The sequence below is a fragment of the Carlito syrichta genome, unplaced genomic scaffold (genome assembly GCF_000164805.1).
Source record: "Carlito syrichta isolate Samal-C Ts95f unplaced genomic scaffold, Tarsius_syrichta-2.0.1 Scaffold302327, whole genome shotgun sequence".
In the NCBI taxonomy this organism is placed as follows: Eukaryota; Metazoa; Chordata; class Mammalia; order Primates; family Tarsiidae; genus Carlito; species Carlito syrichta.
In genome coordinates, this window is record NW_007246423.1 from 43,725 (window position 1) to 61,894 (window position 18,170).

General features: G+C 38.0%; 1 protein-coding gene across 1 annotated transcript in view; it reads right to left on the reverse strand.

Annotated features, from left to right (window-relative positions):
* CUBN (cubilin) overlaps positions 1 to 18,170 on the reverse strand; it is a 313,379-nt gene that overhangs the window by 27,890 nt on the left and 267,319 nt on the right. The window contains exon 60 of the mRNA XM_008056348.2: positions 2,433 to 2,641. Within this exon, the coding sequence (XP_008054539.1) occupies positions 2,433 to 2,641 (209 nt within the window). The remainder of the gene's footprint in view (positions 1 to 2,432; positions 2,642 to 18,170) is intronic.

The following is an 18,170-nucleotide window of genomic DNA, read 5'->3' on the forward strand; positions in this document are numbered from 1 at the left end:
TTTTTTTTTTTTTTTTTTTTTTTAGTTGGAGTCTGATAGGGTTGTAGGGGGATGGGAAAGGAGGTCGTAGTTAAAGCATCTCATGATGTGAACCTCGCAAACGTAGCACAGAGTTGCAAAAAAGCTAACACTCTGCTCTAACAGCATCCTGTTACTAATTGCTTTACTGCCAATATCTGCTTTCCCGAGACCCAGACCAAGACCGCATCCCAAAGCGATGTGGCTGATATCAGCCTGGTACTGACAGTCAGTGCTTGCTTTCCTAAGGCAGCATTTCAGAGACAAGTGTGACTGGTTTAGTGAGGACATGTGCACTCCAAGGCCGTGGGACCAGCAGCCCCAACAGTGTCCACAGCAGCATCTCAAGGCCAGACAACCAACAGCTCAAACTCCCTAAACTGCTTCTTGGAGCCCAATAAGCCTGGACTGGGGTTTTATAAGGGGCCTGCAAGAGAACAAAGCTGCTGGTTCTTCTTTAGGGCCAGCCTTTCTTTCCTTTCCCTCTAATAAATTTTCATTAATCACTTGACTCGCCCTCTCTTTCTCCGCACTTGCCTTACAGAGTCTCACTCCATCGCCTAGGCTGAAGCAAAGTACCTTGCTCACAGCCAACCTAGCATCGACATGCTGGACTCAGATGATCCTTCTGCCTCAGCCTTCCAAGTAGCCTGAACTACAGGCGTGCACTACCATGACTGACTAATTTTGGGGGGATTTATTGTAGCCACAAGGTCTCACCAAGTTGTCCAGGCTGATCTCAAACCGCTGGGCTCAGGCAATCCTCTCACCTCAGCCTCCCAAAGTGCTGAGATTACAGGTTCAAGCTACCATGCCCAGCTCCTTTCTTTTAACACCAATTTCTTTATGACAATTTATGACAATCCAAGAACTCAAAAGTTTTTCTTGCACTGATCTGGTCTTGCTGTCTCCACCATGGCTGTATTCCCTGATCCAGATCTAAAAGTGACCTCCTCACTTGAAACTCTTCTCCTTCCAATTCCCCGTGGTTGCTGATTTTAGGTTTGTCTTCCTTAACAACTACTCTCATCCTTTTGCTCACTGGAAACCCTTCAATCACTTCTGATTTTCAGCTGCATACAATCTCAATTCATTAGTTTGACTTTCAAGGTCCTTTGTAATCTGGATATCAATCTTTTTTCTTGCTATTTTTTTTTTTTTTGCAACATTCTGCTCCAACAAAGCCCGTCTCTATTACTCTTTCAAGAACATGCACATTGTAACTCCTATGCCTTTTAAAAATGTTTACCTTGACTAGAATTCTCTCCTGACTTGAATTTCAAGTTTTCTCTCACACAATGAAGTCTTTCTTGATCATGCCAGATTATCAGTAACTTTTTCCCCTTTTAAATTTGCACATTGCTACAAGCCTGTATCTAATGCATTAGTTAGCACTTTAATATTTACTATCCTGAACTGGTCATTGTTGATCTGCATGTAACATCTCTTAATTCTCCAATCAGACTTAAGAGCCTCATGGACAGAAATCTTTTCATACTTGCAATTTTCCCCCTGAGAGTGCAGTAGTAAATATTGACTGATGCTACTTAACACTTGTAATTGAATGCATATAGCCTGACAGGTACAATAACTTAATATTAAAGAGTCTTTTAAAAATTGAAAAGAAAGATCTTTTGATTTAAGTTTTAATGAGACTTCAGAACTACGGTATTTTCCATACTGATGGTAATATGAGAAATAAATCTATAAGTTTAAGAAGCAGACAAATGAAGGAGTGATTATTTGCATCATAGACACTGTCATTTATTTTGGGGTTTTCCAAAGGTCCTTTGAGTATCTTTCTACATAAAACCAGTCTTCCAATAGATCATCTCTTGCAAGGCACCAATGAGCAGGGGATTTAACTCTAATGTTAGAAGCCACACAAAAATTTGTAGTCACTAATATTATAGGTTAATTGAATATGAAGATAGAGCATCTATAATATTATACATTGCATCATTGAAGAATAGGTCATTTTAAAAAGCAGTAGTACCCATATTCACAATTTTCAGGACTTCCTACATACGTGGTATAAACTGGAATATACTCTATTAAAGTCTGGGATTAGTGAACCGTTAAAAAATAAAAGACAGGGCACAGTAGCTCAAGCCTATAATCCCAGCACTTTGGAAGGCAGAAATGAGAGAATTGTCTGAGCCCATGGGTTCAAGACCAGCCTGGGCAACTTGGTAAAACCTTGTTTCTACAATAAATCAAAAAATTAGCCAGGCATGGGGGCACATGCCTGTAGTCCCAACTACTCGGGAGACTGAGGCGAAAGAATCACCTGAACCCAACAGGTTGAGGCTGCAGTAGTTATGAGTGTGCCACCATACTCCAGTCCGGGTGACAGAGTGAGACTCTGACTAGAATAAAGGAATGAATGCATAAATAAAATAAAATAGCCTTACCTTCACATAATCATAAATGCATCTCTGCATAGTTGTTGGTGCCTCAAGAGCGAATGTATGGAAGGTGAGTTTAATGAGTTTGTTCTCAGGTGCAATTATGAACCATATGCAGTTTAAATTCTTGTCATATCTTCCATTTGCATCCCAATCAGGAGAGACAAAGGTATTATTGGAATCCGTCAGGTAACCACCACATCCTTGCTGAGGCCCTGTGTTAAAGCAGACATGTCACTATGAAGAATAAACATAACGGCTCTTAAATTATACAGAAGGTTTTCAAAAGAATAGTTTCTCTTTCCTGTCACACTTTTGTGAACATGAGCAGATCATTCCCTGAGCGTCCGCAGGCTTTGGCTGACATTGCCCCTTCCTTACTTCTCTCTTCCTCTCCCTAGATTCACCTTTCATCTCCTTCTCACTCACACAGAGTTGCTGGGAGAAGTGAAGAGCCACATTGGATTCTATGCACACACTTGGAACTGCTAATGTGATTTATTGAAGCTCCTTCTAACCTTGAAAATCCGATTTTATACAAAATCAATTAGTTTGCATAAGAAAGCTGTGGAAAATATGCACATGTGTTAATTTTATATTCTGTTTTTATGAACCCTTGCAGATTGGAAACTGAATCTATGAAGAATTTGCCCAATACTTCAAGAAAATTGACTCCTAACATACCTTTTATTTACATAGTCTAAACGGAAAGAGGCTGAGAAGCATTTAACACTACAGCCAAGTGTATATTAAGCCACACTCTATATTTGACTTTTTGTTTTTAAAAAAAGAAGATGCTGAATAAAAAAGAAAACTTTATTGGAGAAAAACTGTCTACTTTGAGATTAAAATTTTATAATTCAGGCGAAAAATACAAAAGAGAGATAAAGAATAATCTTAAAACGATTAGGTAGTCTATTATCAAAAAGCACAGAACAAAATACTTAGAACACAGGATTTAGTTCTGTCCATCCCATGGCCTATGCAATTGCCTTAGAAATGACTTGGGAAGAGCATAAAAGGAAGTAAAACATATTGACAGTTTTGAAAGAAACGACGAGCATGAATTAAGCTCAAAACAGGCACTCAAAGGAATGTTCATGTAGCTTGCATTCCATACAAATAAAGGTCACTGCTAGTTCAATGTTAAACTTCAAAGGCATTGGACTTCCACGTATTAGTCTCATTCCATTTACCAGCTAACAGTAAAAGGGTTGCTTTTAACATTAGGGGGCGCTAAGATTTTGTACTTGGATCTTGGCAGGAAATTCAAACAATGGCCGCTCTCATCCCTTGACTACAAATCCAACATACAGCAAATGTGTAGAGTGGCTTTTGGTACAGGTGCATTATTTAGTAGGTCAGGTTGCCCTGTCCATAGCTTCTAAGTTAGGTAAAACTAGAGAGTATTTTGCACAGTCAGACATTTCCTAGAGCTGAAATGGTCCCTGATATTCACAGACGGCAGGACAAAATTATTTGAGATCTAAACCATACCCTGTGCTGCACCACATGTTGTTAATGGTTCTGCTCATCTGAAACAGGCTTGCAAACTAAAGAAGGATTTGGATTTGGAGGAGTTTGAACAACTTTGACTCCAGTGTGGAATGATTGTTTCTTAAGGAAACCACTTAAGCTTATTGGCATGCATAGCAGGGAAAACAATGACTTAGGGTATTAATGGATTGATAAATTTACTTATTAAATATTGTTTTAATATTCAAGGAAGTATATTTAGTATTGAAATGGGAAACAATGAATAATAGTCCATTAGCAGTGATGAGACATAAATAAACAATGATGATACAATTTAGAAAATGATAGGTTCCATAAAAAGACAAAGTCTTGTAGTTTTACAAGAAAGGAGAGATTACTTCAGGCTTAGAGGATCTAGAATGCTCCAAGAAGGAAGTGATATTTGATCTGGGTCTTGAGGGACAAAAAGACTATGAAGAAATGGAATTGGTTTTGGTAATTCCAAGCTGAAAAACCTCATGATCAAAGGTAAATGGACAAGAGTTTATATTATATGCATAGATAAACATAATTCTGTTTGAGAAAATAATGGGACACATAAAAGAGAACAATGAGAATTAAGATTGGGAAAATAGGATAAACCATTCTCTAGAGGGCCTCAAATGACCATTACAGAGCTTGCCTTTAGTCTTTATTCTGCGGATAATGGAACCCACTTTAAAGGTTATTGATCAGAAGAATGGTAGGAGCAGAATGCGCTGCTCCTTTTGTTTTGTTTTTGTTTTAGTCAGGGTCTTATTCTGTCACCCCAGCTGGAGTGCAGTGGCACGATCACAGTTCATCTCAGCATCGACCTCCTAGGCCCAGGTGATCCTTTCTCCTCAGCCTCTCGAGTAGCTGGGAGTACAGGCATATGCTCCCACACCTGGCTAATTTTTTGATTTTTTTTGTACAGATGAGGTTTTGTTATGTTGCCCATGCTGGTCTCAAACTCCTGATCTCAAGCAATTCTCTTGCCTCAGCCTCCCAAAGTACTGGGGATTATAGGCATAAGCCACCACACCACACCCAGCCTCAAGATATATATTTATTACTACTTGTTTAACTGTTGCTAATACATTAATAAGAGAAGAATGACAATTGTACTTGGCCATAGTGAATGATATTATACACACTTATTACACAGTCCTTCTCCTCTCCCTCCTCCTTCTCCTACTAATGCCATAAGGCCTCATTTTAGAGAATCCCAGAACAAGAATCCTTAAACATTTGGCATGTGCGACCACTGACTGGGTGGTAGACTGACTGATTCTTAATTCCTCACCCTTCTTTTCGCAGATCACTAGAATAAACAGAGTATATTTTTCTGTTCACTTGATGTTAGGCTTGCCCATATGACTGCCTTTGCACAATAAGTATTAGCATTCATAAAGCAGGCATGAAGCGGGCAACCTGACTAGGCTTATCCAACTTTAACCTGCTTTTAGTTGTTATTTTTTAAAGACTCTTTTCAGCTTTTCTGTAGATAATATTCCTGATATATGGGTCACAATGGTGAGGGTTGCCTGTTGTTTTTCAGAAACTCAGTTGGCTCTTATTCAGTTCAAACAGGGTAAGACCATCAATCCTTCAACTGGACCTGTGCAAATGTCAGAGGCGTGACCTTTTGACGTCAGAGGGCTGAGATCTCCACCCTCAGGTAATGTTAACACAGTTATTATTATTATTCAAATAGGTGTTCTAGGAGGAGCCACGAAGCTTGACTGTGCTTGCGCAGAACACCAATTGCCTCACTTTTCCCTACACCCAGACACCTTTCCCCATGCCTCAGACAATCCCGCTTCTCTTTCCCATAAATATCTTTAAAGCCTCGTCTTTGAGGAGGTGGATTTGAGACCTGTTCTCCTACCTCCTTGCTTAACAGGCTTGTGAATAAATCCTTTCAGGCACAACTCGTCATCTCGGTGACTGGCATACTATGTGGTGGGCAAAACGGGCCTGGTTTGGTAACAGGCAGAAGTCTTAAATGTGCTTGTGCTTTTTGGCTAGGCTTTTTGTGCTCCTGTGATCCACTTGAAGATCACACTGTGAGTAACTGCTGGTCCAAAGAGAAAGTGGAATCATGTGGACAAGACTTTGAATCCCGCCTAAATTTGAGAGCCAAGGGCAGTCAACTTGCAGTCCGAAACAGAGGCAGGCAAACATAAGTGAATTTTAAGCCACTGAATTTTGGATGGTTTGTTATACAGCATTATCATGGTAATAGCAGACAAATACACAGATAGCTTGTGTTATACTTATTCAAACTATAATAGAGTCCATTGCTTAATTCATACAATACACACACAGAATAAAGAAAATGGAGAACAAGTGTCACCAGATAATCCTGGTCAAGACAGTCAAATAACTGAAGTGAATATAATATTATGTGAGTGAATAGGTGTTTGTGTAATGCAAGAAACGGTAATTCCTTTAAGTCGCATAGACATAAACAACTGCTCTTGTTTCTGCTCCTCCTATGGCAAAATGGAAAAGTAAGCGACTATGTCCTTGGGGAAATGTTAAGATCAATATTAGCCAAAGAAGGGTTCTATACCAAAATGTGCTATTTATCATCACATGACTATTTCCGTATTTCAATGGTAGTAGAATGTAACAGGAAGAACAAAGGAGAACTCTGTAACTGTGAAATCGAGTCTCATGCCTAAGAAAATAATATTTATTTACTGTACAGATATTTTGAAATTGCCTTTTTTACCAATGTAAGCCATCTTAACCTTGATATGCTTAGCATCATAAAATCCATCATCTTCCCCATTACTACACATTTTTCACCATCTAGACAGATCTCATCCATCAGCAACTGCTTCATCAGTCAGGAGAGTCAGAGCCACTCTATAATGACACACCCTGTGCCTGAGAACAAATGTCACTCTAACTTTCTTCCCTAAATTGGAAGCATCTCTCACATACACACACAAGCTATTTCTTTAGAGAAAGATAATGTTTTGGCTAAAGAAATACTGGGAATATAACCCCATAGTAAGCAGTGAGATCTAGGTCCAGATCTACTTAACTAAAAATCAGTAACTGAATCCTGAATTATCTCCCTCCAATCATTGAACTTCAGAGCGAAGCTCAAGTCAGGATCAATCTGATAAAAGAAAAAATAGTGGTGTTATCTAGGAGAAAACATCTTGAAAGCTTTAGTGGAGCCAGACACACTTTCAAATAGTTATTTTGAGAACTGACAATGTCATAAGAGCTGAATGTGGCTGACATTTTATTGAGGTCCTCTGGATAGTATCTTTACCCAGTGGTCTCTGGACAACCACTCCTTAAAAGGTGGATGATGGCCACGTGGTGGCTCAGCCTGTAATTCCAGCACTTTGGAAGGCCGAGGCGAGTGGATTGCCTGAGCCCAGGGATTTGAGACCAGCCTGGGTAACTTGGTGAGACCTGGTCTCTACTATAAATCACAAAAACTAGCCGGATGTGGTGGCGTGCATCTGTAGTTGCAGCTACTTCAAAGGCTGAGGAGGAAGGATTGCCTAAGTCCAGCAGGTGGAGGCTGCAGTGGCCATGAGCATGCCACTGCATTCCTGCCTGGGCGACAAGAGTGAGGCTCCAACTCAAAAAAAAAAAAAAAGAAGGTAGATGACTTGCCATACTCATAGATACACATCAGCCTGACTTCAAGCATTTCCGTTTCCCAGTGAACCATCGGTGTAGTTGAAGGAAGCAGCCATAAAGCACAGGAAACAGAATGTAAACACAGTTAAAACTGGTGCCTTAGGAAGTAGGGGCACACCAAGACAGCCTCCTTTCAACCACATAGGGATGCAGGGATAGAGCTGGTTGCATAACCCTTTTCTGGATAATCCTTACTGTGATTTGACCATTATACAATTGCCCCTGAGTAGTGCACGTGTTTAAAAAATTCAATTAAGTTTCAAATGAATCTGTTTTATCTTTTTCCCTGAAATGTGTTATTTCACTCCCTAACTTCAAACAGGTATGATATTTTGGGTATAATATTTCTGTCATCCAGAAAAAAAATAGTAGTGGTTTTTGTAGCACGAGTTTTGTTGTTGTTTGTTTGCTTCGAGTAACTTCACTCAATTTGACTCACTTGAGACTTGATACCCTAGTTTGAGACTCAGCCTAATTTAACTTAGGATGCGTATTTAGTCTGGTTACCATATCTGGTTAGCAGATTCAAAAAGCATAAAACTAAAATACTAAAAGAATGATAATTTGCTAAAAGAAAAGTAATTTCAACAGCTAATCGGTAGCTATAGTCAGAAAAAAAAGCAATACACATATAAGGAACATAGGATAAAAAGAATTTTATGATTATCTTTTCAGTTATCTTGCATTGTGTAAATATCACTAAAAATGCCTTACATATGCATCACTAGTCTCAGGGCATTTCATAAGAATTATTCTTTCCAACTTGGAAATTTAAAAAATAATTTATTAAGCATAATGATAAGATCAAGTCAATTGATGCGGAAAAAGGATTTGACAAAACCCAACACACATTCATGATAAAAACTCACAGCAAACTAGAAATAGAAGGTTAATTTCTCAACTTGATAAAAAGCATCTACAAAAACCTACAGCTAACAGCATACTAAGTGGTGAAAAGCTAAATGCTTTTCACCTAAAATTGGGAACAAAGCAAGGATATTTATTTTACAGCTCTCTGAGTCAACATAGTATTAGAATTCTTGCCAGTATTAGGTAAGAAAAAAATAATAAACAGACTGGAAAGGAATAAATAAAACGTCTACTATTTTTAGATGACATTATTATCCACGCAGAAATACCAAAGAATATAGAAAGATATTATTATAACTAATAAGTGAGTTCAGCAAGAACTCAGGATAAAAGAATAATACAACAATACCCCAAAATCAATCATATTTCTATATACTAACAATGAACATATAGGGATCAAAATTTAAAATCACAACATCATTTGTAATCATTTCAAAGAAAATAAAATATTTAAGCATATACTAAATGAAACATATACAGGGTCTATGTACTGAAAGTTACAAATGATGAAAGAAATTAAAGAAGACCTAAATAAATTGAGAGATATATGTTTTTATGGATTGGAAAACTCAACATAGTAAAGATGTCAGTTCTTCCTAAATTGATGCATAGGTTTAATTCAATTCCTATCAAAATCCCTGCAAGGGTTTTCTGCAAATATGAGAAATCTTATTTTAAAATGTATAAGGAAAGGCACAGACCTTCAAATAACTAAAACAATCTTGACCAAAAAAATAATAATAGAGTGGGAAGAATCACCTCACCTGGTATTAAGGCTTACTATGTAGCTATGATATGACAATGTGGGGAATTAGACATACAGATTGATGGACCAGAATAGAGAGCTCAGAAATAGACCCATACAAATATGGCCTACTGATTTCTTTTTTTAAAAAGGTGCCAAAAAAATTTAATGGAGGAGAAATAGTTTTGTTTCTACAAATGATGCTGGAGCAATTGGACATCCAGAGGCAAAAAAATTAATTTTAATCTAAATCTCCTATCTTAAACAAAATTAGCTCAAAATGGATCACAAATAAAATATGATATTCAGACTGGAAAGGAAGAAATAAAACTGCCACTATTTGTAAATGACATTATTATCTATGTAGAAAATACCAAATAATATAGGTGGATGGCTTAAAGGTATCAAGTTTTCCATATCAAAAGCCAAATTATTATTTTTCTTCTGCAAAACATTGTCCTCTCCTAATAATTTTCTCTTTGGATTGTAATAATGCAAAGAAGCCTAAGGATCATCAGTATTTCTTTTTCTTTCATCACCCTGTTCAAAGTCTAGAATGCTGCTCCCTTCAAAACATCACCCCACAGGTTCTGGAATGTGCTTTCTAAAATAATTCTGATTAGATTACAGTACTGTCCAGCTCAAAACAGTGAATGGTTTCTTCTGCACATAATACAGAGGCCTCCGTGTCTAGCCCTTACCTATCTCTCCTGTCTTAATTCCTATATTCTCCATGTTATACCCCAAAGCATTACCAGTGTGCAGGTCAGTCTGTATCCCCTTTGTACATGCTTTTTCTTCTCCACAGAATGCCCATTTTTCCAACGAATGTCTTCTCATCCTTCCATAACACTGTTTGTAGCTAAAACTTCTTGCATGCTGATTACCAGATGTTTTCTAATGTAATCGTCACCCCAACCCTATGAGGTAGTTACTATAAGTGTACACATTTTATAGATTAAAAAATCAAGGCCGGATGCAGTGGCTCAAGCCTATAATTCCAGCACTTTGGGAGGCCAAGGCGAGAGGAGCTTTGCTTGAGCCCATGGGCTTGAGACTAGCCTGGGCAACTTAGAGAGACCTCATCTTTAGCATAAATCAAAAAATTAGCCAGGCACGGTAGCACATGCCTGGAGTTCTGGCTACTTGGAAGGCTGAGGTGGAAGGATCACCTGAGCCCAGCAGGTTGACACTGGGGAGACTGTGAGCGTGCCACTGCACTCTAGCCTGGGTGACAGAGTAAGACTCCAACTAAAAAAAAAAAAAAAAAAATCAGGACACAGAGTGGATAACTAAATTGTCCAAGACCAAACTTGGGGAGATGTACAAACTGAGTTTGAATCTAGAAAGTGATACTCCAAAGCTTGCACTCTGATCCATTATAATGTAATTCAGGGTGCACATTCTCAGTGTTTTCTAACAGTCCTGGGTCCTCTCCTCTACTGATGCCCAAGTAGCACAGACCCTTCTTTTCTGCCTCCAGTGCCTTTTGCAGATAGTTCTGCTAAAAAGCACTTATCACATTGCATTTAAAATTACTTGCTGACTTATCTTCTTAAGTACGCTTATCAAGGATAGGGACCTTGTTGAATTTACCTTTGTCTCTTCAAAGAAAAGTTCATTGTCTGCATAATAAACAGCTGTTGAATATTGTTGAAAATACAATGAAGAAACAAATAGAAAATATAAATAGTTCTACAGACGAATCTTTGCTTTCTAGTCTACGTTTATTAAGCGGGAATTCTTTATTTTTTTCCTGCCTTGGCCTCCCAAAGTGATTACAGGCATGAGCCATCATGCCCAAACACAGGAATTCTTGTTACTAACTCTATTTCTTGATTTATAAAGTTGTTGTTATATTATAAACATATTATACACATATTATGTATGTATATACATATATGTGTGTGTATACATATATAAATATATTACATTTTTAACAAAATGACTTTTTTGGTCTTATGTAATTACTTATTTCCAAAGCTAATTTAGTTGACTTTCATGACATATTTGATTGCAAAGAAACAACAGGACAGCAGGAAAAATTTCACCCAAAGATTTAAAATGCTTTCTTTTTTTTTTTTTTTGAGTTGGAGTCTCACTCTGTCGCCCAGACTGGAGTGAAGTGGCTGCTCCCGGCCACCGCAGCCTCGACCTGCTGGGCTCCGGCGATCCTTCCGACTCAGCCTTCCGAGTAGCCGGAATTACAGGCGCGCGCTACCACACCTGGCTAATTTTTGACTTATTGTAGAGATGAGTTCTTGCCAAGTTGCCCAGGCGGGTCTCGAACCCGCAGACTCAGGCAATCCACTCACCTCAGCCTCCCAAAGCGCGGGATTACAGGCTGGGCCACCGAGCCTGGCTTAAAATGCTTTCTAAAAGGTAGTTTTTTTAAGTAGAAAAATGCTTTAGCTAAAAACTTACAATAATAAATGACATTAGGTCTATTAGTTAACATTTAATACCTAAGTATTAAATTTCAGCAGGCACAGCAAATTCACTGATTTATAAAATGCAGGGTACATTAATGGACAGCAACACTATTTAAAAGAAGTATGACTTTACTCAACAAGGACAATTATAAATCAAATTACCAAAAAGGTTGAAAAACATTCTGTTTGGAGACAGCAGAATAGTAATTTGCTATTTAATAGTCACAAAATAGGTTGCAGTATAAAAGATGTGGAATTTATAAAATTAGACCAAGTAGCCAATAATTTTGTAAGTTATTTAAACAAGGAAAAGGAATTGTTTTTATTGTTGTTGTTGATATATTTATTTGTACATTTACTATTGACATTTCAATCTTTATTACTCTGGCAGCTGTATTCGTTAAGGGAGACAGGGATTACTTTTGTACTTCCTGTAAGACTTGCTAAGTGACCTTGGCAAGTCACATAATTTCTTTGTGACTTCTTTCTCCAATCTGTAAAATGAACTATACAATAAGCATACCAATCAGAGGTACACATAAAAATAAATGTTCAAATCCCTTCATTTTGTTAGAATACTGTGGTAAGGAATTGTACTAAGTTAGAGGCTATAATTTTAGACTAAAGATGGTTTGTCATATAAGATTTCTTATCCTTATATTCCAATGCAGTTAAACTACCCATAACTGTGCTGAGTCTTTACCATTATGCCATATGAAGCCAACATGAGAGATAGCTGGGGTATTTGTCTGTCAACAACACCGGAAAGATAAAGAGTATATTATATACTATATATATTTATGCTATTTATTATTATATGTATATTATATAAATCATATTACAAACATAATTATAAAATTTATAATTTAATCTTTATGCTATTTTATAGAAATATTTAGTAAAGAAATTATAAATAAATATATACTTTAAAATAATATACAAAAATTATATAATATGTATATTATAAATGCAGCATATAGCATAAATATAACTATACTATGTTTAGTATTAATAAACAGTATTGCTTATTTTAAAATATTCCTCCTGGAAAGAAGAAACACAGTGACTGCTACTGTTATGTGCAATATTTATATAGTAACAGTATATTACTAAATATACTACTTGGGACTAGGCACAAATAGGCATGCTGCAATGAGAAAGACGAGAGTGGAGAGAAGTCACTCTACCCCACATGGTAAGAAAGTTATGACTTGCCTTCAGAAAACTCATCCCTTGGCTATCTTGTCATCCCTGGGTATTTTTTATCAATTTCCACAGAGGCAATGTAGGCTGATTAGAAATATCGTGAATTTGGGAGACAGTCCAACCCAATTCAAAGCTTGACTTTACTTCTTACAAACTCTTTGCCCGCAAGCAAATTACTTAATCTCCTACATTCTTCTTTCCTCCTTTGTGAAATGGAGGAATTTTCTGGTCTCGTGGGGTAGTTGTGTGGAGATGAAGTAATCTACATCGAACAGTTTGTGCTAAATCTGGCATAGAGCACAGGCTTAGGGACGGGCAGTCATTTTCATGACACCCTGGGATTTTGTGACAAGTCTTCACTTGTGAGTGAGCAGAATGTAAAGCAACCCCATAAAGTTAACAGACTTCAGATATTAGAACAAAAAGAAGAACATAATCTTATAGTCCTCACACTGTTTTATTTCTAAACAATTCATTTATAACCAAAGACTGTACTTAAATTTTTATTGCTGACTGTATATATTTTGCTTTTATTATGCTCCTGGGAACACCACATCATAGCCATGCTCATCTGAGTAAGGATGATGAGTATTACAGGGACTCTGTAGTTACTAATAATGTAACCCAAAATATCCAGTTATCTGAGACAAAACAGAGTTGCACCTTATGGCTTAGACTATACAGAATAATTGTTTCCCAGCTCTTGTTCAACTGAATGCTTTTCCAAATGTTATCTTACAATTTACCACTAACTCAATTTTATCACTTAGCTTGGTGTCCACAAATTTCTACCTGGTTTTATTTTCCCAAGAACAGCCCTCCCCTTTAAGACCAGGTGTAGCAATCTGGACTTCCTGGGGCCACAGATGTTGAGGCTGCAATAAGTTTATTAAACGCCTTTCTTGTCTTCTTGCTGATTTGCAGTTGAACTCTAGTCTGCTTGCTTTTGTAAGGTTTTGGTGAACTAAGCATTTGTTGGTTTCTTTATCCCATTCCCACATTCTCAGCTTAGCAAAAAACCCTTTTCAATAAAACCCACAAAGAATAACCTGCAGATAACCTTGTCTTTGGCATCATCCCCCGAGGGAAGTCTAATCACCAGTCAAAGTTACAAGGCTTAAAAGGGGCGGAAATTGGCTTAGTCTCTTTTCTTTAAATGGGTTTACGGTTTCAGCTCATCTCATTCTCAGACTTCATCAGAGAGAGCAAATGACATTAAGAAACCAGACAAATAACATTCCTCGCTTGCTTTCGAGTAATACTCCATTATGGCTAAACCAAGAGTTACTTCAGCAGCGATTTATCAAATTATTCAAGTTATAATTCAACTATCTTCATACACTTGTACTTCTAACAGTAATGTGGGTTGACAGCTTGTATCAGGCAACTAACAGGCACCGAGAGACACATACATCGATATTTTTAGTGTCATTGAATGTTTTAAAGTTTATTCTTTTGTTGTTTAGTTACAGAATTTTTAAATGCCTCTCAAACTTTAAACTTAAAGGCAAAACTGTGAAACTTAAAAAAACCTCAAAACCAAAGTCTGACTTGGACATGTTAGATTTTTTTTCATTGGTTGGGACCATATTTTCCATCTTTGTGGCCCCAGACTCTCTTCAGCTTTCTGTCTCCCTCCCATCTTTTTAAAAAATTCTCTCCTAGCAGGGCTCGGTGGCTCAGCCTGTGATCCCGCGCTTTTGGGAGGCTGAGGTGAGTGGATTGCCTGAGCCTAAGGGTTCAAGACCCGCCTGGGCAGCGAGACCTCATCTCTACAATAAATCAAAAAATCAGCCGGGTGTGGTAGCGCGTGCCTGTAATTCCGGCTACTTGGAAGGCTGAGGCGGAAGGATCGCCGGAGCCCAGCAGGCGAGGCTGCGGTGGCCGGGAGCGGCCACTGCACTCCAGTCTGGGCCACAGAGTGAGACTCCAACTCAAAAAAAAAAAAAAAAAAAATTCTTTCTTACAAACAAATCTTTTTTTTAATCGCTCTTAACTTTTCCCTGCCACTCCCAACTGATTTGAGAGACATTTTCCAGATATTGAGGTAACAGGTAAAAATTCACAGACCAAACACACATGACCCAAATACTGAGTCTGATCCAGATACTCCTAATTGTCTAAGGACGAAAGTGATCCAATTTGCTTAACCAATAATCACATGAACCGTGACTGGATTTTGAGAATGAGCTGAATCCAGATATAATCTAATATATAATATATGGTATATTATTATATCTCATAATACAATGCAATTTTGAAGTAAGCTTAATTTACTCATTAATTCTTTAATTCATTCATACAGTCAGTATTGATGGAGTAGCAGTTGTGTGCCAGGCCTCTGCAAGGCCTTAGGATTTCTTTAGAACTTAACATTTGATTTCAGATTTAGGTTATAAAATGTACTTTAGAGTTTGATGATTCGATGTCAGTGCAAAGTGGCTAAGAAAGAACCAGAAATCATTCTTCCATGAAGTGATCCTGTTGAGAATGATGTTCCCTGCCCCCACCCTCCCTTTCAGCTAACTCCTCCAACTTGGAAATAGGGTGGAGTGGGTCTTGGAGCCTTCTAGAAATTTGGGACTTCACAATTAATTTCTAATACATAGAGTCTTTCTCTTTGACAGCCAAGGTGGTTTCCAGAAATTATCTGCTTCATCCTCATCACATTCTCAAGAGATAGAAAGTGGCAATATTTCAAATCAATCTGTTTTTTAGTGGATGTTAATGTTATTAGACTTTTCTAAAACCATATCACCAGGCAATGACAATGAATCAGCTGCATCACGGTCACCTGCTTCCTGGTCTATGACTCTTCCCATGTGGATATTTCTACTTTTGTTGGACTGTGATTCATTCTGTTCTTGCTAGACATGTACTTTGGTATTTTTCCCTTTGTCTCATAACAAAAGTCTTTGAGTCTGACCTTAATACCACCTGACTCATTCTCCCCATGACAAATACCCCAGGTGGGGGAAGATAGATGGTGGCCTTCATCCTCAACATGTGTGCTCTGGGCAACACGGGCTGGAAGTTAGGAGTTGTGCTTCCATCCACTGATGTCACTTGTCCTTGATATAGCCATCTTCCCCCAGGGACATTGCCTTGTCCTCCTAGGGCGTACCATCCTGCAGGGGACACGCCTCACTCTCTCCATGGCAACTCGCTGATTTAAACACCTACAAACCTCCTACTTTGTTGGGTCAAGTACTGTTTTTTACCCTGAAGTTTTGCTGAAGGGTTATAGAATACGTTATTTTAGAAAAAATAAAATGACAATGATATTGCACAGTAAATACATACATTTACTTAAAATCCCCGGTTTAATCCAATATCTAGAAGTTTAGTGTATAGTGTGGTGAGCATATCGCGAATAGACTGTCTAAAGAACACTCTGGTATAAAACCAGTTCACTTAAGAAGAAATGGAGGCTTTGATAGTTAAAGACACATGTGCAAGTGTAGAGGGCTTTGTGCATGACACACAGAAGCAGAGACTTGGCTGAAGCACACCCTCCTAGGAAAAGAGGGCAAAAACTAAACTAGCAGATGTTAATAGAATAGAGTGCACTTATAAGCATATCGATTCTGCCTTCAGAGCAAGTCCACTTCATCCAAATCCATGGAAACAGTGGCTTTTTCAACTTTATTGGATCATAGATGTCATTGACGATCTGATACAAACTATGCATTTGGTCCAGAAAAAATGCTTAGATTTGCAGATAATTTCAGAGATTTGCCAATCCCTGAAGCCCAATATGATCATGTTGCTGGTTGCTAGTCATGCATATCGTGTTGGATCAATTATTCATATGGTGTTGGAGTGAATGGGGGAAACCAAGCAGGCAAATGTACATTACAGTTAGATATCAGCTCCTGGGTATTGTTTGCCAAGTGTGCTTCCTCCTTACATTATATCCCAGGCATGTGGCCTCCAACAGCAGAAGTTCCACGGAAAAAGAAAACCCAATTTCACTTCATGTTTAGTGATTAGCATCTAGGGGATATTTCTCCCAAATTTGCTCAGATTCACTAGTAATACAAATATAACAAATGCACAAGGAGAGGTTAACCTAATAATTACATAATTATTAGCCAGGCTCTTTACTGACTAATGAAAAATTAAAGCAATTATGCATAAAGTATTGCCAAGTATACAATCTAAACAGCATATTTGCAAAACTCTTCTTAGTGCTCTAGTTAAGATCTAAACACTGTTATAGACTTAAAATGGTCTGCTCGTCACATCAATTATTTACTCGGTGAAGATATTGTTTTCCAGGCTGAACTGACTTCCTTGGAAATGAAGAATTGCTGTCTGGTCCACAAAGTTACTCACCCTCTTTTTAAGGACAAGACAGGGTGGTTTTAAATGAATGAGATAGAGGTGAAATTTATACCATATTAGTTGAGTCTAAGTGTTCTTACCCAGATCTGTAACCAAATAATTCTATAAACCCTATAATCAAAAATACTCTTATTGTTCCTTCCCCTTTTCCTCACAACAAACAACAAAAAACAAACAAAACAAAATTTAAAAGTTAGGCAGAATGATCAACAAACTTATCAGTGAGGTCTGGAAAACTTTGTAAAACCACTATAATATGATTTTATAGGCCAGGTGCAGCGGCTTATGCCTGTTATTCTAGCACTATGGGATGTCAAGCTAAGAGGATTGCTTGAATCTAGAGGTCAGGAACACCTTGAGCAACAGAGTAAGACCTCATCTCTATAAAAAATTTAAAAATTAGGTGGGCATGGTGGCACATATCTGCATTCCCAGCTACCCAGGATGCTGAGGCAGGAGGATCACCTGAGCCCAGGAGGTCGAGGATGCAGTTATTCATGAGATGCCACTGCACTCTAGCCTGGGCAACGGGGTGAGAACCCAACGCAAAAAAAAAAAAAAAAAAAAATTACCATCAAGGAGTAGTTAAAATGACTTTTTCTTTTTTTTGAGTTGGAGTCTCACTCTGCTGCCCAGGCTGGAGTGCAGCGGCATGCTCACGGCCACTGCAACCTCAACCTGTTAGGCTTAGGCAATCCTTCCACCTCAGCCTTCCAAGTGGCTGGAACTACAGGCACATGCTACCATGCCTGGCTTATTTTTTGATTTATTGTAGAGACGAGGTCTCACCAAGTTGGCCAGGCTGGTTGCAAATGACTTCTTAAGTATTTCCAAGTGGCCAATGACATTTACATGGAAAAAGAGACAAGAATCATTCTCATAAAGTATAGCAGTAGCATAATGCTGGCAAGTAATGCAATTCCATTTCTGCAATTGGCACTAACTTTTTTTCAAATTGTAGCAAGAGGAAACCCT